Source organism: Corythoichthys intestinalis, chromosome 5, assembly GCF_030265065.1.
Source record: "Corythoichthys intestinalis isolate RoL2023-P3 chromosome 5, ASM3026506v1, whole genome shotgun sequence".
NCBI classification, from domain to species: Eukaryota; Metazoa; Chordata; class Actinopteri; order Syngnathiformes; family Syngnathidae; genus Corythoichthys; species Corythoichthys intestinalis.
The window spans coordinates 59,754,896-59,782,600 of record NC_080399.1 but is presented as its reverse complement, the minus strand read 5'-3'; the positions used below and the strand labels follow the sequence as shown (position 1 = coordinate 59,782,600).

Sequence of the window (27,705 nt, the reverse complement as noted above, 5' to 3'; positions counted from 1 at the left end):
CCCATTCAACAAAATGGCAGTCATATAGTAAGTTTTTTTTTTTTTTTCATTAAAAAAAAAAAACATAACATTGGTATGAAATTTTGTTGTTTAATTTTGTTATTAGAAATGTGGTCTTTTTTATGTTTAAAATACTGTACGAACACACACAACAAATGTTTACTATCGTATCGTTTTCACTCTGTATTTAACCGTATCGTTCTTAAACTGTATCGAATCGAATTGCTCGGCCTAAAAAATGTATCATTTTTTTAATCGAATCGTAACCTGTGCATCTAGATACATATCGAATCGGCTTCATGCCAGAGATTCCCAACCCTAGTAAAAAGCTCTTTGTCTGTGTTTTCACTCGGTCAGTTTTGACGAAGATAGGCCCCCAATATATTAAGAAGTGAATGCAGTTTCTCTCCACATCTATGGAGACACAATACACCTCCTCCTCAGCATTTTTGTACATCTCCATTATCTTAGTTGTTACGTTCTACTTGAGCCTATCTGGTTCTTTTGTCTTAGATATTTGTTAATCTTCAGAGTCAAACGAGCACAAACATAGCATAAACGAATGACACCATTTCTGCTCCATTTTTCAATAAATGGGGGGGTCTGCGTGACATCATCACTTGAAATTAATATCTCAAAAACAATAGCAGCAGAAATGACAAACTTTATAGCATAAACCAGCACAAATGTAGCACAAACGATTGACACAAATTTTAGCCATTTTGAATCACAATGGGGGCTAGTTGACCTCAGATTGACCTATAAAAGAATTGTTAATAACTCAAAAACGATAGCACCACAAACGAAATTTTTTTCAGCAAAAATGAGCATAAACCTAACACGAATGAATGACACAATTTTTCTATAAAATTGCGTCGGATGGGGGGCCAACTTCACAGAGGTCCCATTGTTAATTGATTTATTGGTGGTTTTGAGACCGCCAACTGCCATAAAACTTAATGGAAGAAGACGAAAATGATTAAAAAGCTACGAACTTCTAAAATGGTGACGCGACACACCTATGAAAACTCTATATCGGACATGAGTTACCCATGAACTATATCAGTAAGAAGTATGAATGTGGTTATTTCCCTTCCCAAAGCTAAAAAAAAAAACAACTGGAATCCAAGGAATTTAAAAAGTATGGCATCACTCCCAGCTAAATGTCTCCAAAAAATCCTACATACATATTGTACATGTTCTCTTTAGGTAAGATTAAGCTAACGGCAAAGGTTAACAACGAGCTGCCTTGCTTATTAGGATTAGCAACTAAATATACAAGTAGCTGTTTAGTTAGCTAAAGTAGGTTATCTTCATTAGCACCCCGTTCCATGCGTGTGCTAACATTAAAGCGGTGCCTCCTCTATTTAGGTAAACAAAGCCTCAACTGCGTATTGTATACTCTTTTGCCTCAATCTGGAGTATGTTGCACTGGTATTGCTTCAAAATAAATCACTTAAAACACTTCGTTATACATCTGCCTGCAATGGCTTGTGTAATTAGAGTCATGAAGCTGGTCGGCCTAGCAACCGTATATAAGGGGGGTGAGGTGCAGCTTTTGTGAAAGCTCAATTCCGCATTTATCAAATTTAATACAGGAAAGATTCCAAAATGGCTTCCCAAATATATTCCCTCTCTTCAGCCAATCCCAGGACAGTGCGTTGACCATACATATAATTAGTTACTATGTGTGACCATATGCTCCCAATAGTGCATTGGCATAAAAGTGTACCGTCGCTCATTTTTAATTTATATTATATTAGGAAATACAAATATGGTTGTGTTGCTGATGTGTTTATTATTTGTGATGATTTAATCTCTTTCCTTCTGTAGATATGAATATGACCTAATATTGAACGCAGATGTCAACTGTTCCCAGCACACTCAGTGGTTTTATTTTGAAGTCAGTAACATGGTGCCTGATGTTTCCTACCGTTTCAATATCATCAACTGCGAGAAGAGCAACAGCCAATTCAACTATGGTGAGAACAGTTGTGATGCAAACACTTACAGTGAGGAGAATCTGCTGAACTGCACTTGCTAAATTGCTAATTAAGGGGGAAACTTAAAATTTTGATTTAGGGAAAAGGAGAATGGTGGCCAAATACTGCCCAATACGTGATACTGCAACTAGGATAAAAATATTCAAGCACACAACATCCCCTACCTCTTTGGTCTGACAGAAGTCAGAAGTGCTTTGCAATGGAGAATGAAGCTATTTATTCTGGTTATCATACCAATGTTCCGTTTCAATCAGAAACTACATAATGAATTGCATGGGTAGCTTTGCTGTGCTAGTCAGTTTACTTGTAGGACAAGTACACGCAATTCCACGTGCTTGTAGTACTAGTACACATATTTTTAGAACTAATACACATACTTGTAGTACAAGTACAGGTGCTTGTAGTATAAATACATGTACTTGTAGTAAAAGTACAGGTTTTTAGGAGGTGGGTGTTTGCAGTGCATATGTATTGGTTCAGGTGATACAGCATATATTCAAACCTTTGTTTTCAAAAACTACTAAAGAAACATTTTGAAAACTTCCAGAATAAATACCTGGATTTTATTAGCAAATTTAAGGGAATAACAAAATAACAAAACTAAATAAAATAAATTAAAATGGAGCCTTCCTTCAGGAAAAACACTACTGCTTTTGTGCACAAGCACAGCCAAACTCAGTAAAAATGAAATCCCCTTTGAGCTGCTTTAAGAACACATAAGCAAAATAAAAATGAAAACTGGGGAGAATGTGGGTAAAACCTTGGTTAACTATATTTCTTACAGCCAAGCAGAGTTCAATATATTTCTCACAGTTTAATTAACGTTAATATAGTAGAAAACACATACAGGAGGACACTTCCCCTAAGCAGCTTCCTACTCAGCAAGTTCCTAGTTAGCAAGTTCACACAGTATAATGTTATGGTAATGCTAAAAAGTGATGCGAGACGGACTTTCAGTAGCAAATGAATTAGTGGTGCGTTTCCCACCTTGACTACTAATATCCCTCCTCTTCAAAGCGGGCGGAGGATGCGGCATGTCGACATGTAACGTAAATCTTTACTGTGAGAGTGCGAGTGTGTGTGTGTGGAGGGGGGGGGGGCAAGTCATCAGCCAATCAAAGGTGTATTTGAGGAAAAAAACATAGAATGGCTCATTCAGCAAGTGAAAAAGGGGTATGTGTATGTAATGTGAGTATGAAAAAAAAATGAAAATAATTCACTTAATAATGGTAGGGTCAATTCTATCATTACAGCATATGGGAAGACAATCTAAATGACCTATATAACTGAACACATTATATAAACAACAAATAAGGTTGCTTAAAAGTTGGTGGGGACAATATGAGCATCTTGAAAAGTTGGTAGTGTTTTGTCCCTACCGTCCCTATGCAAACCTATGCCCTGGCTGAGAACATATTACTTAGAAAGATGCATGAGCCAATGTTGTGGCTTTAGCAGTGCAATGATTAACTTAGATCTATGACTTCTTTGTTGAGCTTCATGGTCGTGACACGTGCCTGTACAGATTAGTGTTCAAAATAACAAACAAACAAATGAATCTCTCACTTAGACAATTTCCCAGTTTAGTTTCTTCTTCTGTCTGCGTACTTTTAGGCCCACATCTTATATTTATGCCCAGTTTATCCTTGATCAGTCAGATACTCAGCTATACGTAGGCATACTTCTATATGTATACTTGTTGTTGACTGTGTAGCACAACAGCTTCACAAAAAATTCTGCCCTGGGTTTTCGGGCTTTCTGTTGAGCTTATGTTCTCTCCCTGTGTCTGCGATTGTTTTCACTGGGTACTACGGTTTTACTCCAACATGCCAAAAATTTGCAAGGTTTTGTTTTTAGCTCTGAAAGTTTTTTTTCCCCGTACGTGCCATTTGATTGGCTGGCAACCAGGGTACAACTTACCTCCTGCTCATAGTCCTCTGGGATATACTACAGCACCTCTGCGACTCTCGTGATGTACAGTACAGTTCAGTATATTAGTGTTGCCAGGATTAATGTTTCTATGTTTGTCTTACAGTCAACTCGGACTACATTTCACATATTTGACACATTTAAAGGGAACCTCGGATTTTTAAGACAAGTAATTCTTAATAGATATATGTTAGTATGAGTTATAATAATTTGATATTAAAAGCCCTCTTAATGTTTTTGTTTTAATAAAGTTTGTAAAATTATTTTAAGTGATAGGTCGCCGACTGTCTTGTTGTCCAAACGCATCAACCTAGCATGGCGCCAAGAACCACCCGCTCCAAAGTTTGGCTATACTTCACCAGGAAAGAGGGTGGAGATGAAAGGTTACGATGGTTTAGCACGAAGCACGAGCATTGCAGCCGTAAACATAACAATGACAGCACGTAGTTCAAATGCTCGAAAGTGTGTCTTCACTTCACAAGGAAAAATTACAACAAAACGACTTGCAATCATTGCAAGGTGAAGATAACTGCATCGGGAGAGAATAGACTGCACTGTCCTCACCGAGACCGCTAGCAGATAGCTAAACTCCGAAATGACGATACAGAAGACGTTGGTATAATTTGCTGACTTTATTCAACCATCACTTGAAGAGTGAAACTAAAAATAGAAATGAAACAAATAAATTTCGTCCCCAATAACAAACAGGTTTGCATCAATGTAAATCAGCGATGATTAGCTGCTAATTCAGTAATAACAAAACAGTTAGCATGCGTTTGCTAGCATTAGCACATCGTTCAAACCACTACACAACTGGATTTAAGTGTCCGATCGCGAGTGGAAACACACAACAACAACACAAAAGATGATACATACAGGCGTAGCCTCTGTAGATATTTTACAAGCATGAACAAAGAACGTAGGGTCGTAGCAGTGCTTCCCTCTCTCACTAACTCGCTCACTTGCTTGGATGCGGCATTTCTTCTCCTTCGCGTGTAAGCGCGCTCTTCTTCACGTGAGCGCGTTCTTCTTAGCGAGAGGAAGCGCAAGGGCGCCCCCACTTGAGCATGAAAGCACCATAAAAACTAAAAGGCATGCATTTCAATAAACTGGTAAATAATACACTTTAACACTGGTCCCAAAACTATGGCCCGCGGGCCGAATACGGCCCGCCCCAACATTTGGTCCGGCCCAAACAATACCAGGGAGCATTTTGATTTTTTTTTTTTTTTCTCAATAGTGTTATTTATTTTCTGGCCTTTTTCTGTGAAGAACTCAGAGAGGGTTATTTGGTTATTATCTATTTGATTAATAGTGTTATTATTATTAATTATTATTATATTATATTATTATTTTTATTTTTTTTACTTTTTTTCCGCGAAATATCCAAAAAGGGTTTTTTGATTGTGGCTTTCTGAAAAACAATAATTTTTTACATTTAGGCACTCCTGCAATCGTCACACTTTTTCTGTTACAAACTGACCCCGGCCCCTCATCAGAGAAGGGAAAAGTTATGCGGCCCTCACTGGAAAAAGTTTGGGGACCCCTGCAAGTTTAACACATATTGCTAATGGCAGACCAACGACCTATATGCCAATATATACCAATATTTTTTATTTCTATTAGAAAAATGTTTCAGTAAAATGTTAAACATTCTTATGCATTTGCCACTTATTGCCACAGTTAATATTGACGCTTTGGGCCTCTTTTGACCTTGGTGTGAGTTTGTAAGGTTGTGACTTCTGATTAAACAAACTCAATGCCGATCAAAACGTTTGTTCTTCTTTTTCCCCAAAATAGAATCGATAAGAGAATCGATAAAGAATCGAATCGTTAAGCAATATCGATAATGGAATCGGAATCGTAAAAATCCTATCAATTCCCATCCCTAGTCTTAAGGCATCTTTAGTATGTTCTATCTGTATGCATCTAAACAAAACAAGCTGAAAGCACACGGTAGTACTTTGGGTGTCAAATTCGCCTATTGTAGGACGTTTCATCGGTGTGGGACATTTTGGCAGAACAACACCGTTCTATTTTCTACCCTTGTCTCGTCTCATAACGTCTTTCCTGTTCATTTTGCTGCTTGTTTTGTGAAATATCGACAGTGCTGTCTTGCTCAATACTGTTCCTCTCGGGTTTAAATTGAAAGGGTTGAGCAGATGACATGTTTATGTCGCTCGAGTCATATTCTGGAAGCCCATGTGACGTCACCGCCCTGCAACGTCAACAACAATGCCGACCTACTGTATTAGTTAAACAAATTTTACAAAATGATACCAGCGTTGTCACGGGAGAAAATGAGTCTCATTATGAAAGCAAATGTCCACCCTACGGCATACTTTGTGTTGAAATTCGCTTCCCCAGTCAAGCCGCACGGAAACAGCGACAACCAAACAAAGTGCCGCTCTGCCGATGCTGCCTCACGCGCGCCAACCAGGAAGGCGGAATTTCGCGCGTTCATCTCTGATGTTTACCCTTTGTACTGACTCCATGTTCCAAAAGTTTGAAAAAGACTCGCCGAACGCAGGTTGACAATTTATTTGTCAACAATGGTCAAAAACAAGGCAAAAACAGACGCTGGAGGGATCATTCTGGATCCAAAGCAAGGCTACATAGAAAATATTTCCGAGCAGCAAATCTGTGTTATCTCAGTGTCCAGTGTTTTTTAAGTCCGTGGTGTAGGAGGGCCGGGCCGAAGGTGTGACTGCGTGTTGTTTCGGGACCATCCCTCTGTGGCCGGTCTTGGGCGGTTTTGGTTCGTGCGCGGATGGGACGTGATTACCACAGCGACCGACGCTGGTCTTGACGTCCCAAGCGCCCGCTATCAACTTTGTTATCCGGGCTGGCGCTACTTGTTTTAGAACAAAGCGCGCTGGTCTTTGTCCTTGTTCGTTGTCGGGAGAACTGATTGCCAGAGTTGGTGCATCAATCTTGCTCGTCACGCACACGTTGGGCTTCTGTGATAAGATGGCGTTGTGTATCTATTCTGTTTCTTTAAACTATGGTGTGCTATTTATTTTACATTAGGTGTGTTAGAGTAGTGCAGTCCTACAGTAAATATGAGAAATGGTACCATTCCCTGGTTAATTATATTACGTGTGTTCAAGTAATGCAAACAGTTAGACGGTGCCTACGAGAAATGGTACCATTTTTCATTTTCCCCCACAGGAGCCCCGATAAGGTGATTAACTTTACTGTGTCAAGGGCACTGAGGGAAGTCTGCCTAAACTATAGTTAGATGAATGTGTTAGACTAATGCAAACAATAATATGGTGTGTGCGAGAACGGTACCTTTTCCCTTCAATCCCCCTCAGTTCCCTTCAATCTCCCAGTGCCTTGGCATCCTGCCCGGTGGTATGCAAGCTCTCTCTTGCTTTCTCTCATCAAGTGTCTCAGCACTTCGCAAGGGAGCATACGAGCATGTGGCGTCAACAGAATCCCCTACCTGCCCACCTCTCGCTCATTCTCATTGTCTATTTTTTTATCGGAGTGCATTCGAATAATTTGCGCTTACAAGTGAACATTAACCATATCACCCAGGAAAATAGCATTTAAAGACAGTGGTGAGTAAAACAAAAGACAGCTTGAAATTGAGGCAAAACAAAACAATAATAATAAACCATGATGAGTGTGCGTGTTAGCGTTCTTTGTAAAAAAATATGAGTTCCAAGGTGTATAATCTGGTAAGTACTTGTATATAAATAACACTGTTTTTTGTAATGGAATTCAATTATTTATTATCGAGAAAATAGATTCATGATATGAGTACATTCCTATTACAAACTTGATCGTGGAATAGATTGTGCTTGTGTAATGAGGGTCCACTTCATACAGGGAGTCCTCGAGTTACAAACGGGTTCTGTTCCTACGCTAAATAAAAAATACATTAAATTAAATATAAGATGTTGTACTTACCATTATTGCTGAGAGGTAGATGGAAAGTTAGGGTTTTGAATTGGTTGTTTATGGTTGTTTCAATCCATTTTTAAGGAATATTAAGGAAAGTTGGCCAAACTGTTGTCTACAGTACAATCTGCGGCTTGAAATTCAAAGTTCGACATTGTGTATCCAATCTGTGGAGATGTTTCTGTAATACTGTTAATTATTCCTGGAGTTTCTGACCAAAGTACCTCAATGTTCACCTGTTTTCTCATTATTCTTAATATAGTAAAATGTACATTTTGTCCAAGTGTTTTTTGATTTAGTTGGTTATACCATAACACTTTCAGCGTGCTATGAACTAGTGACCATGTCAAAAAATGAAAATGACTGCACTAACACTAGAAGTCCCAGAGAATTCTGCTACTCCTAACAGTCCCAAGCGATGGCCAATTTGGCCTCTCCACCGAAAAAACCCAGAGGTGGCCTAAATGACCCAAGTGCTTTTGAATTAGCAAGTCGTTGTCCGACAGACAACAGCCGTTCATATGGAAATGCAACCACTTGTGTTGGTATGCGGCTCAAATGGAGGGGAACACACAACAGTAGTACTATTCATGTAATATTATGTGTCAGTTCAAGTCAAGCTACATTTATGGGGTTTTGCACATTTTAATAATGTGTATTGTTTTACGATTTTACTGTCGGAAAAAATATCTCTGACAGTGTATTTGTGGGGCCTTTATATGCTAGCAATATTTGTTATAACAGTATATTTGTGATGCCTGCAGAAAATAGAACATTGAATCAGTATCAAATGTAAAACTGAAATAAGAGTCTGACGAAGTTAATTTTTGTCTTTTCTTCCTGGTATTTATTGATGCACAGGATTCAAACATTCACAGCAAATCAAAACTATCAAGTCAAAACGATGAAATACTATAGAAAACACACATAAATGTACCTCTTATACACCCTCTATCCTCTATACTGGACTTTTTGAAAGGTTATCAAGATTTTTTTGTTTTCCTGGGACTTCTTGGTATACAATGGGGAGCAATTATTTGCACTCCTTGTGATTTTGCAAGTTCACTCACTTTGAAAAGAGGTGGAGGTCTGAAATTTCAATCATAGATGCATTTCCACTCATAGAGACAATCTATAAAAATCCAGAAATCACATTGTATGATTTTTAAAATGTATTTGTTATATATTTTTATCTACTGGGATTCAGTTCAGTATTTGCACCTGAGAATCAGCAATAATTATGACACTCAAAGAGTTGTCATTCTACCTTTAAAAAAGTCCACCTTTACCCCACCCGTTTGAGCTCATCATTGTCACCTGTGCACCCCACAGTCAGTTATAATCCACCCGCTACCATGGGCAATACCAGAGAGATTTCAAAAGGCACCAGATAAAAAAATTGATTAGCTCCACAAAGCTGGAAAAGGCTACGGGACAATTGGAAAGCAGCTTGGTGAGAATAAATCAACAGTTGCAGCAATTGTTAGAAAATGGAAAGGGCTAAACATGACAGATAATCTACCTTGGACTGGGGCTCCATGTAAAACCTCTCCTCGTGGGGCATCACTCATGATGGGAAAAGTGAGGGCTCAGCCTAGAACTACATGGCAGGAGTGAAACCTTGCTGAGTGAGGCTGCTTTCTCTTTCTCCCAACCCCCTCCTCAGCTAAAGTAGCCTGACTTGAGCCTTTTTCGCCCAACCCCCTCCTCAGCTAAACACTTCTTTCTTACTTGCCTACTGCAGGTTGATAAATTTGTAGGTAGATTTGTGTATGTCTTAGTCAATCCAAGAAAAAAGGTTCTTTCAATCAAAATATATATTTTCAATCGAGAAAAAAAGTAACTTGAATGAAAGCAAAATGTGTTTGAATGCAAACGTAAACAAGTCAGGCTGCTGTTTCTGTACTTGCAACCAGCCATTAGCTGTGGAAGGGAAGTTGGGGGAAAATTTTCAGCCATTATCTGTGGAAGGGGGTTGGGCGTCAGGCTACTTTCATACACTTTTTACTTGACAATAAACTGCTAAACTTTTGAGGATATTTTGACAGTATTTTGATCATTCTAATTTATTCGGATGTATTTGTTTGAATACCCTCTACATGTTAAAAAAACATTTTTGAAAAGATCAGTTAACAATTTGCTGTCGATATACATTGATATACATAGATATTCAGAAATACTACAACTAAGCACACCAAGCAACAGTGGTAACAAGAAAAACACCTCACATGAAATGGCTGGGAAAAAAAATATGCAAGACTAGTAAATACCACTCTTGGTTCAGAAACAAGCTATCATTCAGGCAACTTTTGCATTCAAACACATTTTGCTTTCGTTCAAGTGACTTTTGTTTTCGATTGAAAATATATACTTTGATTGAAGGAACCTTTTTTTTTGATTGACTAAGACATACACAAATCTACCTACAAATTTATCAACCTACAGTAGGCAAGTAAGAAATAAGTGTCTGAAGTAGCCTGACTAGTAGTCAGGCTACTTTAGCTGAGGAGGGGGTTGGGCAAAAGAGAAAGCAGCCTCACTCAGCAAGGTTTCGCCCAACCCCCTACTCAGCTAAAGTAGCTTGACTTGAGCCTTTTTCGAGTCTTGAGTCCTACTTATGAAGATGGTATGTCCTGTATCGGAATTTAAACAAATACATATAAAAACAAATTTCCCATTTATTTTCAATGGCAAGTAATCAAGGTCCCTGTGTTTTTTTTACCATTTATCATGACAGCCCAATGAGATTTTATACCGCTAACTCTCATATAGGTGAATTTAAAAAAAAAAAAGTAAAAAATCTGACCTACGTTTTTTGGGGGAGGAATGAAAAAATCAATTCAATCAGTTAACATAAACATCTTTGATGTGAAATGTTTTATATTGTATATTTGTAATAACGTGTAGAAGATGAAAAGTAACATCTGTTACTTTGCTGAGTAACAAATTACAATGAAGTAACTGAGTTACTTCTCCCAAAAAGTAATTTAGTTAGTAACTTGTAACTAATTACTTTTTGAAGTAAGATTGACAACACTGTGCAGTACATATTCCCTTCATAATAATTAGTAATATTAGAACATTCAGTCATTATTTCAGTGTGTTCAAAGAAACTGTTCAGGGCCGCTCCCTTCCACCTTCTCATGACACAAATTCTGTTTCTGTTTTTCTCAAAGGTTTTCACACGTTTTCTCGTACTAACTTCAGACAAAATGGCCACAATTCTTGCTCCATTAGATCCAGTCATTCTAAACTATATACATGATCTTGCTTTAAACTCAAATTGCAGTTCTAAAACATTTTTTTTGCAAAAACAATGTACACATTTGGGCCATTTTTTTCTGTTTTTCTGTGTGGAGTATAGGAGAAGTAAGTTAAAAGTTTGTAAAAAGCGTAAAACTCCATAAATAAATGTAAATTAATAAATGTAGCTTGACTTGAACTGACAAAAACTTTCACATGAAGTGTGCAACCGTGGTGTGTTCCCCTCCGTTAGGCCGCATTCTAACACAATGTATGTCTAGTGGTTGCATTTACATATGAATGGTTGCTGTCTGTCGGACAACGATTTGCTAATTCAAAAGCACTTGGGTCATTTGGGCCACCTCTGGGTTTTTTAGGAAGAGAGGCCAAATCGGCCATTGCTTGGGAATATTAGGAATATTTGTCTTGGGGAAGGGCCGAGTCGGCCTCTGCTGGGTTTTCTAGTGCTAATATCATTTTACATGTAGAAAACGAATTTGGCATTCAAATCTGACTGTTTTACCATTTCACAGTTATTCCATTCAAAACAATGCAACAGGGAATCACAACTAGAAATGATGATCAATCCTAGCTTTGTAATGCTGCGCTAGCGGGTACATGTTAATAGAATGACAGAACGGTCACATGGCAACAACAAAATAGAAAATAGAAATGGATAGCATCATAGCAAACTGCAAAAACTTGGTGTGAAATCATCTTCTGTTTGGAGATTTTTTGGGTTGGCGAGGCCAAGGCAAGGCAAGGCAAGGCAAGGCAAATTTATTTATATAGCACAATTCAACACAAGGCAATTCAAAGTGCTTTACATCACATGAAGATCATAAAAATCACATTTAAATCAACACAACGTAGAAACGAAGACAAAAGATCGCATTTAATCACAGAATAAAAATAAATAAATAAAATAAAAATAAAACAAAAACTACTACTAATAATAATAATTGAAATCAGCAATGGAGATAAAAACAAGAGGAATAGAAAGCAGGTAGATTGAAATATATAGACAGTTATAGATATGCAGTGCTAAACAAAAGCGTTTTTAGCCCTGATTTAAAAGAGCTAACAGTTTGAGCATACTTCAGACATTCGGGTAACTTGTTCCAGAGGTGAGGAGCATAATAACTAAATGCTGCCTCACCCTGCTTGGTTCTTGTTCTTGGAACATGCAGAAGACCGGTTCCAGACGACCTTAGGGGTCTAGATGTCTCATAGGACTCTAACAAGTCAAGCATGTATTTTGGTCCAAGGCCATTAAGTGTTTTGTAGACGAGCAGTAGTATTTTATAGTCTATCCTTTTACTTACTGGAAGCCAGTGTAGCGATTTCAAAACTGGTGTAATGTGGTCCAGCTTCCTTGTATTTGTGAGGACTCTGGCTGCAGCATTCTGTACCAGCTGCAACTTCCTGACTGATTTTTTATCAAGACCTGTAAATATACCGTTGCAATAGTCCAATCTGCTGAAAATGAATGCATGCATAAGTTTTTCCATGTCTTGTTGAGTCAGAAGCCCCTTAATTCTGGTTATATTTTTTAGGTGGTAATAAGCGGATTTAATGACGGACTTTAAATGGCTATCAAATTTTAGGTCTGAGTCAATAATTACGCCAAGGTTTCTGACTTGATTTGTAGCTGTAAGTGACATTGTGCTAAGTTGGCTGCTTATCTTTGACCTTTCCTTTTTTGGCCCAAAAATGATCACCTCTGTCTTCTGCACATTTAACTGGAGAAAATTCTGGCACATCCATTCATTGATTTGATGAATGCATTTGCTCAGGGTGACTAAGGGACTATAATCATGTGGGGACACAGAAATGTACAGTTGTGTGTCATCTGCATAGGCGTGATAGGAGATGTCATACTGTTCCGTTATCTGAGCTAACGGAAGCATATAGATGTTAAATAAGAGTGGTCCAAGAATTGACCCTTGAGGGACTCCACACGTGAATTTGGTTCGTTCTGACTGATGGTTTCCGATTGACACAAAGAAATCCCTATCATGTAAATAGGATGTGAACCACTGAAGAATAGTGTCAGTAAGCCCTACCCACTGTTCCAATCTGCTGAGTAGTATGTTGTGATCAATCGTGTCAAATGCGGCGCTGAGATCCAATAGTAGCAGAACAGATGATTTGCCTGCATCGGTATTCCGACGAATATCATTTAGGACTTTGATAAGCGCAGTCTCGGTGCTGTGTTGTGGCGAAATCCAGACTGAAATGAGTTAAAAAGATTGTTTTGCATCATATAATTCTGGATCTGTTCGAACACGACCCTTTCGATAATTTTCCCCAGGAATGTCAGATTTGATATTGGCCTGTAATTACTAATGGTTGAGGCATCCAGATTAGGTTTTTTTAGGAGAGGTTTTATTACTGCAGTTTTTAAAGTCTGAGGAAACTCTCCTGTTTGGAGAGAAGTATTTATAATCTGAAGTATGTCTGGGGCTATGCAATGAAAAACAGTTTTGAAAAAGTTTGAAGGAAGGATGTCAAGGCAGCATGTTGTGGGCTTTAATTTCGACACAATTTCTGTTAAAGTGGCATGGTCCAAGAGGCTAAACTGTCTAAGATTGACGTGGGGGACATTTTGGGAGGCATTTAGTGTAACATTTGTTAATCTGGAGTTGCACACAGTCTGTCTAATCTTTAGTACTTTGTGTGTAAAGAATGCTGCGAAATTATTACAGGACACCTCAGATGCCAATTCCTGAGGTATTGATGCTTGTGGGTTTGTCAGTTTGTCAACAACAGAAAATAGTGTGCGGGTATTGTTAGTGTTTCTACTAATGATCTCTGAAAAATATGACTGTCTAGCATTTTTCAGTTCCTGGTTGTAGGCAGCTAAGAAAGGAAGACAAATTAGGATTTATTTTCATTATTAGGCCTTTCTTTCACTTTTTGATGTATTTGATGTGAAAATATGGTCTGCTATCCTTTTAAAGACACTTGTAGAATTTCCTACCACATTTAAGTTTTTTCAGTGAGTCGAAGTATGAAAACGTTTACTGCCTTGGAAGCCAAATGCTTCAAGTCAAACCCTATAAGGCCTCTTTTTTCTTTGTGTACTACAGGAATGCAGCCAATGCTTTATTCTGTACGAGATGCACTAGATGGTAAGCCCCATTGGCAGAGATCTGGAACAGAAATTTGTTATTTCAGGTAAGACTGGACTCATTCATTGATCTTTATTTCTTCTATTTATCCCATGCAAATTGCTTGGAATTAACCCTATGCAAGAAAGGCAAAAATTAAATCAAAGGCTTTATGTAAAAACAAAGTCTGGCAGGTCCTTAAAAAGTCTTAGAATTTCTTAAAATCAAATTCATGTAATTACGTTCTTGAACTGGCTTAAATTTACTGTAAATTCATTGTATTACTTTTCAGGACTGTGCATTTACTGTAGGTATGTTACAAAAAAACCTCACAATGTTTGAATATGTTTTATTTAAGTTTGACAACCTTGGAAAGAACAAGACACACTGACACCAAGATTTTGAAAATCTGTTGGAAAACCCAAAAGTTCGACTGTAGTGATTTTACTGGCAGTTTTTGAGGGAATGACCAATCAACTGAGTTTTATTGTGTTCCAATTGAAAACTGTGACAGCATGCGCTTACTTGGAAAATAAGAGGTAATGAAAATATCATTGTCAATTCCGAATTTTTTGTCATCACTGTTTTTTGGCGTGCCCGTTCTGACTGCCTTTGTCCATTGAGCACGTTCAAGTATTACGCATGTGCATTAAGTCGCAGTCCGACACACGCGCTGGGCAAACTGACCCGCATGCGCAGAAGCATAAAAAAAGATGACATGCTGGCTCTGGATCATTCTAGGGTGATCATATTTTGGTCCTCAGTGTGCTCAGGGAGCTTGTGTGTCTGCTCAGACACATGAAAAAATTAAAGGGAACATTGCCTGTCGCCCTTACACAAGCAATTATCTTAGTTTTGTAAACCCATCGCACGACGAGAACAAAACGCAGCTGGTGTGAACGCAGCATTATGACACCATCTTAGGAAGCATTAAAATAGTGTTACCGATATTTCATGAATTTTTGCTCTATGCTACATACAAATGAACGTAAGAGTCCGTTGTTTCAGCACACGCCTTCACTAATTTTCTTCATTTTATCCCACAGAAACTATTTTGTCCCAGTTCGTGGAAGGCCAAGAACACCATTTTATACATTGACATTCACCATCACCTTCAAATACAATGAAGATGTCTGTTATCTGGCCTATCATTACCCTTATACATACTCTGCTTTAAGGGTCAGTGAACTCTGTTTTTTCCCTTATATTATTTATGATAAAAACATCAGCCACTTGTGATTTAGTTTCTTTAATAAGACGGAGCTTGAATCATGTTGAACTCATCCGAAATGTAGTCCTTCCTCCAGAGTGTTATATTTTGCCATTATTTGAAAGCTGTAAGGAAAAAGGCTTTCTAAATGGTTCATGATTTATGAACATTGTTCATATCATCCATTAATATGAAAAATATGTGTGTGCTTGAAAGAAATAACCAGTATTTATTACAGTATGATAACTTACACATTCCTTTTGTATTCATCAGGCTCATTTACGTTTGCTGCATCGATCAATTGATCCCCGCAAGGTGTATTTCCGGGAGCAGATTCTTTGTCCAACTCTTGCTGGAAACTCCTGCCCATTTGTCACCATTACTGCATGTCCTCCTAGCAAGTGCTATAAAGATATTCATCAGTTGCGTGAGTAATAACAATTGACAACAAAAATCTTTTCGTTGAGTTTTTCAGCTGTAACACTTACAGCAAAACTTGTTTGGTTGGGATGCTAGGGTGTCTTTTCACAAAACGTTACGTAAAGATTAAAAACAAGTAAAGGTTTTAAAACTAAGTTGAAGGTACCTGTTAGGTTATGTCGTTCTGGTAAAAGATTTGAGGCCTAAAGGGCGCGGAACGGTGCTTCGATCCCGAAAATATGACAGCATCTGTCAAAACCCCATGTTAAAAAAAACAAAAACTGACAGGCTGCCACACACACCTCCAAGAAGAAAAGCATCTACCAACATCATATTTAAATACTCAACTGTTAACAACAAGCATTTTGAAGTGCTTGTGTAGCGTAATCTGTTTCCACCTATATTTATTATTTATTTATTCTACGGATGGTACAGAGCACTCCACAGCTGCTGCAGTGATGCAATGAGACTGACGAGCAGTGTTGTTAATCTTACTTTAAAAAAGTAATTACTTACAGTTACAAATTACTTCTCCAAAAAAGTAGTTGTGATAGTAACTCAATTACCTGATTGTATTAGTAATTACTTACTCAGAAAAGTAACTGACGTTACCTTTCATTTTCTACACGTTATTTCATTATACATTCTATAACATCTTTCACATCAAATATGTTTATATTTACTGATTGAATTAATCTTTCCAATTAAAACAAGGTCAGATTTTTTTTTTCCTTCTTCTTTTTAATTTCACCTATAAAGGAATGTAACGGTATGCACACTTTAACTTTTAAGTGCTGTAAGAAAATTGCTTTTTTTTCCTGTTGTACTGAACCCACACCAAACCTTGACCCCCGTACCGAGATACATACTGATTTGTGACTTGTGTGTAATGTCACACACCTAATACATATAGATTAGGGCTGTAAAACGATTAAAAATTTTAATCGAGTTAATCACAGCTTAGAAATTAATTAATCGCAATTCAAACCATCTATAAAATATGCCATATTTTTCTGTAAATTATTGTTGGACTGGAAAGATAAGACAGAAGACATACTGTTATTGTTATGTTATATGTTATTGTTATACATATATTCAACATACTGTACATATGTACTGTATTTGTTTATTATAACAATAAATCAACAAGATGGCATTAACATTATTAACATTCTGTTAAAGCGATCCATGGATAGAAAGACTCGTAGTTCTTAAAAGATAAATGTTAGTACGAGTTATAGAAATTTTATATTAAAACCCCTCTTAATGTTTTCGTTTTAATAAAATTTGTAAAATTTTCAAACAAAAAATAAACTAGTAGCTCACCATTGTTGATGTCAATAATTACACAATGCTCATGGTGCTGAACCCCATAAAATCAGTTGCACCCAAGCGCCAGCAGAGGGCGACAAAACACAAAAAAACACAAGTAACAAGTGGACATGACACTGTGCTGTCATTTTAATCTGTTTGAGCGGGGCATGTGCGTTAAATACGTCAAATATTTTAACGTGATTAATTTAAAAAAGTAATTACCGCCTGTTAACGCGATAATTTTGACAACCCTAATATAGATATATTTTTCAATATGCGGGTGAGGCTCTGAATCTCTGAATCTCCTCTCAAAAAAAAAAAAATCACACTAGGTTCATGGATACGTCATTCAAAAAAGGTTTAGGGCAAGTGACTATTTTTAGTGATAAAAAAAAAAACAACAACAACAAAAACAAAGTATTATTATATTGTAGCGTCTACAATACAACTCCAACTTGGTGATGATAATGCACACTCATCATAAACACAGTACATTATTTTCAATCAATTGTACTCGCCTGAACGCCACAAAGTCTATGTAAAAAAAGTTGCCCAAGAGTTTCAGATGACACTCACCACGCTAAATGCTAATGCTAACAAGAACATGAATGCTATGCTAATGCTCCGAGCCATCTAGCCAATCATCATCACGTTTGCAACGGCACCCCCCCCACTCTGCTGTCACTAGGGCAGGCAAGCTGGCGAATGTGTGACATAATCACACATCCTCAGTAACGGTAACGACTCATTACTAAAAAAAAAAAACTGCTGTTATTAACAACACTGCTGACGAGTCGCGTCAATGTGCACATGCGCGCAGCAAACCGCCCTGGACTTAGTTGTCTGTTTAATTGGCTGACATACTGACTGGTGATCGGCACAGATAGTTAGCTCTAATTGGTTCCTCTGCATGTTTTCTGGAACAGCAAAAAAGGAAAAGAAAGGATAATCTGGTTTAATTAATTGGATAAAAAGGGTTGAAGAGGCTTATTTATTTTATTTACTCTGATGGGGAGGCTCAGAACATATTTCATATAAATGTGCACTTTGGACTTATTTTAATTCATTTATGTTAGGCTGCTTATTTATTTCCTTGTCTTTTACAAAAAGTCAATGTTTGCGTGATCTTCAAAATTCCATTTCACTCTGCATAATGTTTATGTATAATTAATGTTTGTGACTTATATCTGTATTATTTTAAATAATGAGTAAATGTTTACATAATCTTCCATTTTAATCTGCATCCTATGTTCTTAAGTTAAAATGTATGTTTTGCATTTACATGTAAGGAAAATAAAAACTAGGAGATGGAGGTTGGGGTTACTGCGGTTTTTGTTTTTGCTATTTTGCAAATTATTGAAAAACACAATTTTGAAGGAAAATACGTTTCTTGTGTATGCTTTGTGACAGTATATGTAATGCAGTATCTTAATGCATGTGTAAAACCAGTTTATTTTGTGTGTATGTGTTTTAGGTATAACTGTGCCAAAAGCATTTTTGTCTGCATTTCAGTGGTTTTAGATTTTTAGGAGTAAATGTAACGCTTTAGTACCCACCTCTGGCGAACACACATTTTAGCTAAAATGTTTCAGTCAAATTTTTTGCATAATTTGCACAGTAGATGCGTGAAGATAAAAAGCAGACACTGACACAAATGTCTCTCTTTAGGTAATCGCCCCTGCATTGTGCTGACATGTCGTGTCCATCCTGGTGAATCCAATGCAAGCTGGGTAATGAAAGGCACACTAGAGTTTCTGTGCAGCAGTGATCCAATAGCCCAGGCACTGAGAGAAACATTTGTCTTCAAGATCATCCCGATGTTAAACCCAGACGGAGTCATTAATGGAATGTGAGTTAATATTATGGCTCATCAACTAATGACAATTAAAATAGTTGGATTTGAGGTTTCTGTGTGATTGACTGGTGATCAGTCCAATGTGTACCCCTCCAACTCATAATGACCTGGAACAGGATTAATGATACTTAATGGATAGATAAAAGAATCAGTTGAATTTGAGTACCGTATTTTTGGGACTATAAGTCGCACCTGAGTGTAAGTCGCACCAGCCAAAAAATGCGCAATGAAAAGGAAAAAACATATATAAGTCGCATTTTTGGGGGGAAATTTATTTGATAGAATCCAGCACCAAGAACAGACATGTCATCTTTAAAGGCAATTTAAAATAAAAATACAATAGAGAACAACATGCCAAATAAGTGTACAGTATGCTAAAATGAAATGACGCTAGAAGTTAGATCGGCCTAAAAAATCCAGCCCGACCCGACTGGCCCGTGAGTATTAAAGTTCAACCCGGCGCGCCGATTAATTAACTTGATTTGCAGGCCCAAGCCCGAGAAAACCCTGCAATTTTATGTTTTATTTGTAGACACGAGCCCGAATCCCCCCCCCCCCCCTTAAATTCTATGTTTTATTTGAGAGGATTCAGGGGAAAGAGGAAATGCAGGGATGCGATGCGTGGTTGCGTTTTGTGTGATCACATTTGTGACGATGCCTGTGTATATAAGTATGCATAATGATAACAAATTAAAGCCTGTCTTTTGTAACGAATTCTCCCAGTTAAACAAGACTAAGATGGATATTCAATAAACATTTATATCTTTTATATTTGTGTGTCTGTTCTGATAGTGGATTTGACATTTATTTTAATTTCTTAGAGTTGGCAGAAAAAAACAAGTTTTCTCAATGTTTAAATGGTCTACATATTTTTATGATCATTATAAATGCAATTGCAAATGCAAATTTACACAACGAAATAACGCTGGAAAAGTTTGTTAAATATACAGTATTTCTCGTATGAGACCAAAGCGTCACATTCGTTTACATTCAGCGAAACCGACACAGGTTTCTGTATAGCATCTTCAACAATTTGAATCCTTTCCATACCCCACTCCTACTGCAGTTGTTTGCTTTTCAATTCCCCCGTCTTTAGTTTGTTTTTCACTCCTAGCTGATGCATATCGAAAAGGAAATACCAGGATGGACTCGCGGAGGGTGCCATGGTGGTAGGAGAAGATTGAAAAGACAGCTGGGCCACGGCATTCACGTACGCAGGCATACACAGCGCCTTCTCTGTTTTATCCAAATTATTATTTTATTTAACATCCATACATCGTTTTAGTATAAACATATGAATATATATTTATTTTCTTAAAAAGTTAGCGAGTGAGAAGTCCGGCCCGACCCGACCGTAAATCATCACACATAAGTCGCTCCAGAGTATAAGACGCACCCTCTGCCAAACTATGAAAAAAAACTGCGACTCATAGTCCGAAAAATACGGTAAGCAAATGAGATGCTTTTCCTGCTGGTTGGTGTTTCATTCATTAGTGCATCAGCAAGGATCAGGGCGTCCCGTCCCTGTGCATTGAGCTGACCAAATTAACCAGGTTTTTCCAATGCTGGCGTGTTGTTGGAGGTCCCCCTCCACGATGTCGAGCTATCGGGTGCGGGGCTTTCCTCGTGGTTGTCTCCGGCCTGTGGCCTTTAGGTAAACTGGAGGCTCATGTCTGATGGTCAGAAGGCAGACAGAGGACATGGCCAAACCACTGGGTGCGTCGTTGTTCGACCAAGGAAGATGCTTGGAGCTGGCGTGTGCATTCTCTAAGCATTTCAGAATATGTTCACCTCACTCCTGGGAGATGTCAACAGTCTCAGCTATGAAGCAATCATCCATCACCATTTATTGCACGCAAAAAAAATTGGCTGTTGAAGAGAAGTCATATTATATCTCAACTAGAGTTCGCTAAAAAAAAAAAAAAAGTAAGAAGAAGTAGAATAAGATTCTTTGGTCTGATGACACCAAATTTGAACATTTTTTTTAATGTTATGTTTAGCGGAAACCAAACACTGCACATCACCAAAAACACCAAGATAGAAAGCAGAATGTATGCTTCAAAATACACTGAAATCCTGGGGGGCAATCTTCAGAGTTGTGAGAGAACTACAGCTTAGGAGAAGATTTATTTTCCAGCAAGACAATGGTCCAAAGCATACTGGAATAGCTACACTGGAATGTTTAAAAAAAGAACCAAGTAAATGTTCTGGAGTGGCCGAGTCAAAGCTCAGACCTCAACCCTGTAGAGAATTTGTGGCTAGACTTGAAAAGAACTGTTCATGCACAATTCCCGTGCAACCTGACAGTTTGAGCAGTTTTGCAGAGAAAAATGGAGCAAAATTGCAGTGGGCAGATGTACAAGACCAAATGAGACTTATCCACACAGACTCAGTGCTGTGAGTGCAGCCAAAGGTGCATCTACAAAATACTGACTTCAAGGGGGTGAATTTGTATTTCATTAACATGACTCTGTAGAAATCTGTTTTCACTTTGACAGTCGAACATTTTTCCAATAAATTGTTTTGTTAAAAATGACAAATTGTTTTGACCATGATTGATTTATGAATGCAATAAAAGGGAAAAACATCAAAAGGGGTGAATATTTACGATAGGCACTGTATATTTATTTTCTCCATCAAGGAGCAATCAATATAACCTCATCCCCGTTTCAACACTTTGTTTTACTGCAGGAATCGCTGCGACCTGAACGGAGAGGATTTGAATCGTCAGTGGTGTCAACCAGACCCGATTCTCTGTCCAACCATCTACCATACCAAAGGTTTCCTCTACTACCTCAACAGTATTAAACGAACTCCTTTGGTAAGATGAAAATATTCCTACATGTGTCCTTGAACAGACATGGGACACATATAGGCGTTGAATCAATTAGTCGACGCTTCGACTTTGCCACGCCACCACGCCGGTTACTGTGTGATAATTGCCCATCACGCCAAACACGTGGTTAGAGCAGCTTTAAGCCAGACCTCCAATATTGTCCGATTGATGGGTGTTTGGAGAAGAGTGCATTTCAATATTAAAACTACACTGGGAATGCTTTAGATCAGGGGTGTCCAAACTTTTTGCAAAGGGGGCCAGATTTGGTGTGGTAAAAATGTGGGGGGCCGACCTTGGCTGACGTCATTTACGTAGAACAATATATTTAAGCAAATGTTAGCAAGCCATTCTGTATATCACATTTGCTTTATTATTTTTTTTAATTAATAATTTCAACAATCTCGCAACTATCCTTTGTGGCGTTCTCTTTCGATTCTCGAGCTCTTGCGAAATACTGCTGCTGTGAAATTAAACTAGCTTCAAGTTGCTTCAATTTCTCGCTGCGTATCTTCCCTGTAATCTTGTTGTACACGTCAGAATGTCTTGTTTGGCCTCACATTTAACTCTTTAAAAACAGCGACTGTCTTTTTGCAAGTGAGGCAGACATAGTTGTTGCGTATTTTAGTGAAGAAATAGTCCAATTTCCACCTGTCCTTGAAGCGTCGACCGCCGCAGTCAACTTTCTTTTTTTAGTTGATTGTCGCCATTTTCGGAAATTGGAAGTAAAAGGTCACACGGGGTAATGTTGCTTAGAGTGCTGCTACCTTTTAATGGGTAAATAAGGAGCAACATTTAGTGTGTAAACTACTTCATATGCTGGTAGCAATCCTGCTGACCAATTTAATAAGTCTGTGTGCGGGCCAGACGTTATTGATTTTATGACAGAGGCTGGGGGCCAGATGAAATTTGACCACGGGCCGCATTTGGCCCCCGGGCCGGACTTTGGACATGTCTGCTTTAGATTAAGCTCCTAGTAATAAGCGTATAGGCAAAGACATAGGGACGGTAGGGACATAACATTCCCAACTTTTCAGGATGCTCAAATTGTCTCACCAAATTTTAAGCATCCTTATTCGCATTATATAATGACTTCGGTTATATAGGTAATTTAAATTGTCTTGCCATACATTCATTCATTCATTCATTTTCCATGCCGCTTCTTCCTCACAAGGGTCACGGAGGTGCTGGAGCCTATCCCAGCTAACTACGGGCAGTAGTCAGGGTCACCCTGAACTGGTTGCCAGCCAATCGCAGGGCACAAGGAGACATACAACCGTTCACGCACACACTCTTAGCTACGGACAATTTAGAGTGTTCAATCAGCCTACCATGCATGTTTTTGGGATGTGGGAGGAAACCGGAGAAAACCCACGCAGGCACGGGGAGAACATGCAAACTCCACACAGGAAGCTCGGGATTGAACCCTTGATCTCAGAACTGTGAGGCAGACGTGCTAACCACTCAGCCACCGTGCCACCATCTTGGCATACAGTCATGGATAAAATTATTGACACCCCTGAAATTTTTCCAGAAAATCCAGCATTTCTCACAGAAATTAATGCAATTACAAATGTGTTCAGTATGAATCTGTTTATTTCTTGGATTTGCAGTGGAAAAACACAAAGCAGCTGAGGAAAAAAGTCAAAATTGACACTATTTTAGACAAAACTAAAAAAAATAGGCAAGACAAAATTATTGGCACCCTCAACTCAATACTTGGTTGCACATCCTTTAGAAGAAATAACAGAAGCATTCGCTTCCTATAACCAACAAGTTCTGTGTAATTGACGCAGTGGAGCACTTGAAACCAAGTTTTACCAAACAGTTTAAGTCATGTGTGTGCCCAATCACTGATGAGTGGTTTAAAGCTGCCCTGCCCACTATAAAAAACACACCTTGTAAGAATTGCCTTGATGAGAAACATTGTCAAAAGAGCTGTCTGAAGACCTGCGATTAAGGATTGTTGATTTGTATAAAGCTGGGAAAGGATACAAAACCATCTCTAAAAGTCTGAATGTTCATCAATCGACAGTCAGAGAAGTTGTCTACAAATGGAGAGAATTTGGCACTGTTGCTTCTCTCCCAAGGAGTGGCGGTTCACCAAAGATAAGGCCAAGAGTTCAGCGCAGAATACTCAGAGAGGTAAATAGGAACCCGAGAGTGTCTGCTAAAGAAATCACTGGCACAGTTCAATATCTCGGTGCATACATAAACTATAATTAAAACTATGGTCAAGAATGGTGTTCATGGGAGGATTCCACCTAGGAAGCCACTGCTGTCTAAAAGACATTGTTGCTCATTTAATGATTGCAAAAAGGCACTTGGCAAAATATTTTGTGGACTGATGAAACCAAAGTTGAATTGTTGAGAGTAACACAAAACGTCATGTGTGGAGGCAAAATGGAACAGCTCACCAACATCAACACCTCATTCCCACCGTGAAGCATGGTGGCGGGAGCATCATGATTTGGGGCTGTTTTGCTACCTCAGGGCCTAGACAACTTGCAATCATTAATTGAAGGATAAATTTAAAAAATTATCAGGATGTTTTGCAGGAAAACCTGAGGCTGTCTGTCAGACAGTTGAAGCTAAAAAGAGGATGGATGCTGCAACAAGTCAATGATCCAAAACACAGAAGTAAATCAACTTCAGAATGGTTTCAGAAGAACAAAATGCACTTTCTGGAGTGGCCAAGTCAAACTCCGGACTTGAATCCCATTGAGATGCTGTGAAATGACCTAAAGACAGTGGTTCATGCCAGACATCCCAGGAATATGACTGAACTACAATAGTTTTGTAGAGAAGAACGGGCCAAGATTAGTCCTGATTGATGTACAAGACTGATCTGCAGCTACAGGATGCGTCTGGTTGAAGTTATTGCTCCCAATGGGGTCGGGGGGCACAAAATAATAAATGTGATGGTTCACTTACTTATTTTTCCCCCTTCTGTCATTGTTTGCATACTGTCCTCAATAAAATATGAAAAGCTATACATTTTTGGGTGGTTTTAGTTAAAGCAGACACTTCATTTCATCTGTGTGATTTTGACAAAGATCAGATCAGATTTGATAGTGATTTTATGCAGAAATGTGAGAAATTCCAAAAGGTTCAGATACTTTTTCACACCACTGTAGTATAGGTGAGAGCTCTACTGAGTGCAGCTGTTGACAAACCAGTTAAACCAGTTTTTGAATTTGTAAAGCCTGTATGCAATTTAGGGAGCGACAGCCAGAGGGAGAAGGGCATACGCAGGAATTGGTAGGAAGATGGGTAGAGGTTGAATTGCATTGACCTGCCCTACTGGTATGGGGGTACGGGTCATTTGACCCACCTTGGCTGAAAATGACAATTATCTCACCCAGAGCGCCGTGGGTGTTACAGCTATTGTGAACCCTTATGTAGACTTATAAACACATATTAAAGTTAATAAGTATCATATATAGGACTTATTAAAACTTTATAACTCTCTTTAATGGTTATTACTAGGACCTTAATTTAAAGTGTTACCAAAACTCTTATTAAATGTTGCTTCAATGTTGGTTTATTCTTTATTATTTCTTCCAGGTCTTCTGTGACTATCACGGACACTCTCGAAAAAAGAATGTTTTTCTGTATGGCTGTAGTGTTAAGGAAACCTTATGGCAATCAGGGTCTACTGTTGACACTGCAAGACTGAAAGAGGATCCTGGATATAGGGTAAGACGTGCATGCGGCCAAGATAGTTCGGCAACTACTATATAACCGAGTGGGGGTCATCTGTGTCACCATTGACTTTATAGAGGGATGTTAAATTAAAGGGAAATTATTATTTAAGTGTTTGAGTTCAATTCAATTCAATTTTATTTGTATAGCCCTCAATCACAACAGAAGTCTCAAAGGGCTTTACAGAGGCAATATGATACATAATTAGAAATGAAGCAACAAAGATGAATAGATACAGTTCAAGTCCTGGGTATCCCCTATCCTTAAGACCCTCCATGCCGGCAAGGAAAAACTCCAAAATCTCCAGAGTCAATTGGGAGAAAATGAGAAACCTCGGGGAGTACCACAGTCAGGAGAGATCCACTCCCAGGACAGATAGACAGGAACCCCAGAACTGCTAATGGGAATTAGCAAGCGAAGTTACAGTCCGTATACAGTGCCTTGCAAAAGTATTCGGCCCCCTTGAACCTTGCAACCTTTCACCACATTTCAGGCTTCAAACATAAAGATATAAAATTTTAATTTTTTGTCAAGAATCAACAACAAGTGGGACACAATCGTGAAGTGGAACAACATTTATTGGATAATTTAAACTTTTTTAACAAATAAAAAACTGAAAAGTGGGGCGTGCAATATTATTCGGCCCCCTTGCGTTAATACTTTGTAGCGCCACCTTTTGCTCCAATTACAGCTGCAAGTCGCTTGGGGTATGTTTCTATCAGTTTTGCACATCGAGAGACTGACATTCTTGCCCATTCTTCCTTGCAAAACAGCTCGAGCTCAGTGAGGTTGGATGGAGAGTGTTTGTGAACAGCAGTCTTCAGCTCTTTCCACAGATTCTCGATTGGATTCAGGTCTGGACTTTGACTTGGCCATTCTAACACCTGGATACGTTTATTTTTAACCATTCCATTGTAGATTTGGCTTTATGTTTTGGATCATTGTCCTGTTGGAAGATAAATCTCCGTCCCAGTCTCAGATCTTGTGCAGATACCAACAGGTTTTCTTCCAGAATGTTCCTGTATTTGGCTGCATCCATCTTCCCATCAATTTTAACCATCTTCCCTGTCCCTGCTGAAGAAAAGCAGGCCCAAACCATGATGCTGCCACCACCATGTTTGACAGTGGGGATGGTGTGTTCAGGGTGATGAGCTGTGTTGCTTTTACGCCAAACATATCATTTTGCATTGTGGCCAAAACGTTCAATTTTGGTTTCATCTGACCAGAGCACCTTCTTCCACATGTTTGGTGTGTCTCCCAGGTGGCTTGTGGCAAACTTTAAACGAGACTTTTTATGGATATCTTTGAGAAATGACTTTCTTCTTGCCACTCTTCCATAAAGGCCAGATTTGTGCAGTGTACGACTGATTGTTGTTAAGGCAAACTTGGAAAAGTCGATGCGGACCAAAGTGCGACCAGGAAACAGAAGTGGAGTGAAGGGTTTTTATTAAACAATGGCTGTGGCTGTGGCTGCGGCTGTGGCTCAGACTGTGGCTGCGAGGGCTTGGAGTGTGGGTGTCCTGATGGCAAAAACAAGATTAGTCAACAGTTCAATGAAAGATCGTCAAAAACTACAGACTAGTTGGCCGATGTACCAATGGTCACTGACCGAATCATCTGGCACCTGCTTGCTGCCCAGGCAGCGCCTTACAAGCAGGGTTAATTGCGATGAGCTGCAGGTGCACTCCCAGGTCTGCCACACCCAGCCTGCCAAGGTTGAACTCATGCCACATAACAGGAAGTGTAACAACAATAAAAGCCAGTAGAGGGGAGTGTGGGCTAGGACCACCACAGTACCCCCCCCTCAACGGACGCCACCGGGCGGCCTGCCCGGTTTCCCAGGGTTAGCAGCATAGAAGTCCCTCAAGAGGGACGGGTCTAAAATGAGACCACGGGAGATCCACGACCTCTCCTCGGGCCCATAGCCCACCCAGTCCACCAGAAACGAACCCACGGCCACGAGGCCGAACATCCAGGATCTTCGAGACCGCAAACGCGGGATGGCCGTCGATGAGAAGGGGTGGGGGAGGGGCAACAGCCGGAGGGGAGAGGTCACTGGAAGAAACAGGCTTGAGCAGGGAAACATGAAAGGTGGGGTGCACGTTCATGGATGCCGGGAGGTCCAACCGAACAGCGGAAGGGTTAATGATTTTCGTGATCTTGTAAGGGCC

General features: G+C 39.0%; 1 protein-coding gene across 3 annotated transcripts in view; it reads left to right on the top strand.

The window, feature by feature from the left end:
* Positions 1 to 27,705, top strand: part of LOC130915929 (cytosolic carboxypeptidase 4) — a 105,342-nt gene that overhangs the window by 58,982 nt on the left and 18,655 nt on the right. For all 3 annotated transcript variants that reach the window (XM_057836179.1, XM_057836182.1, XM_057836181.1), the window contains exons 15-21: positions 1,834 to 1,982; positions 14,177 to 14,264; positions 15,244 to 15,376; positions 15,681 to 15,834; positions 18,810 to 18,990; positions 21,688 to 21,817; positions 25,397 to 25,528. In XM_057836179.1, the coding sequence (XP_057692162.1) occupies positions 1,834 to 1,982; positions 14,177 to 14,264; positions 15,244 to 15,376; positions 15,681 to 15,834; positions 18,810 to 18,990; positions 21,688 to 21,817; positions 25,397 to 25,528 (967 nt within the window). The remainder of the gene's footprint in view (positions 1 to 1,833; positions 1,983 to 14,176; positions 14,265 to 15,243; positions 15,377 to 15,680; positions 15,835 to 18,809; positions 18,991 to 21,687; positions 21,818 to 25,396; positions 25,529 to 27,705) is intronic.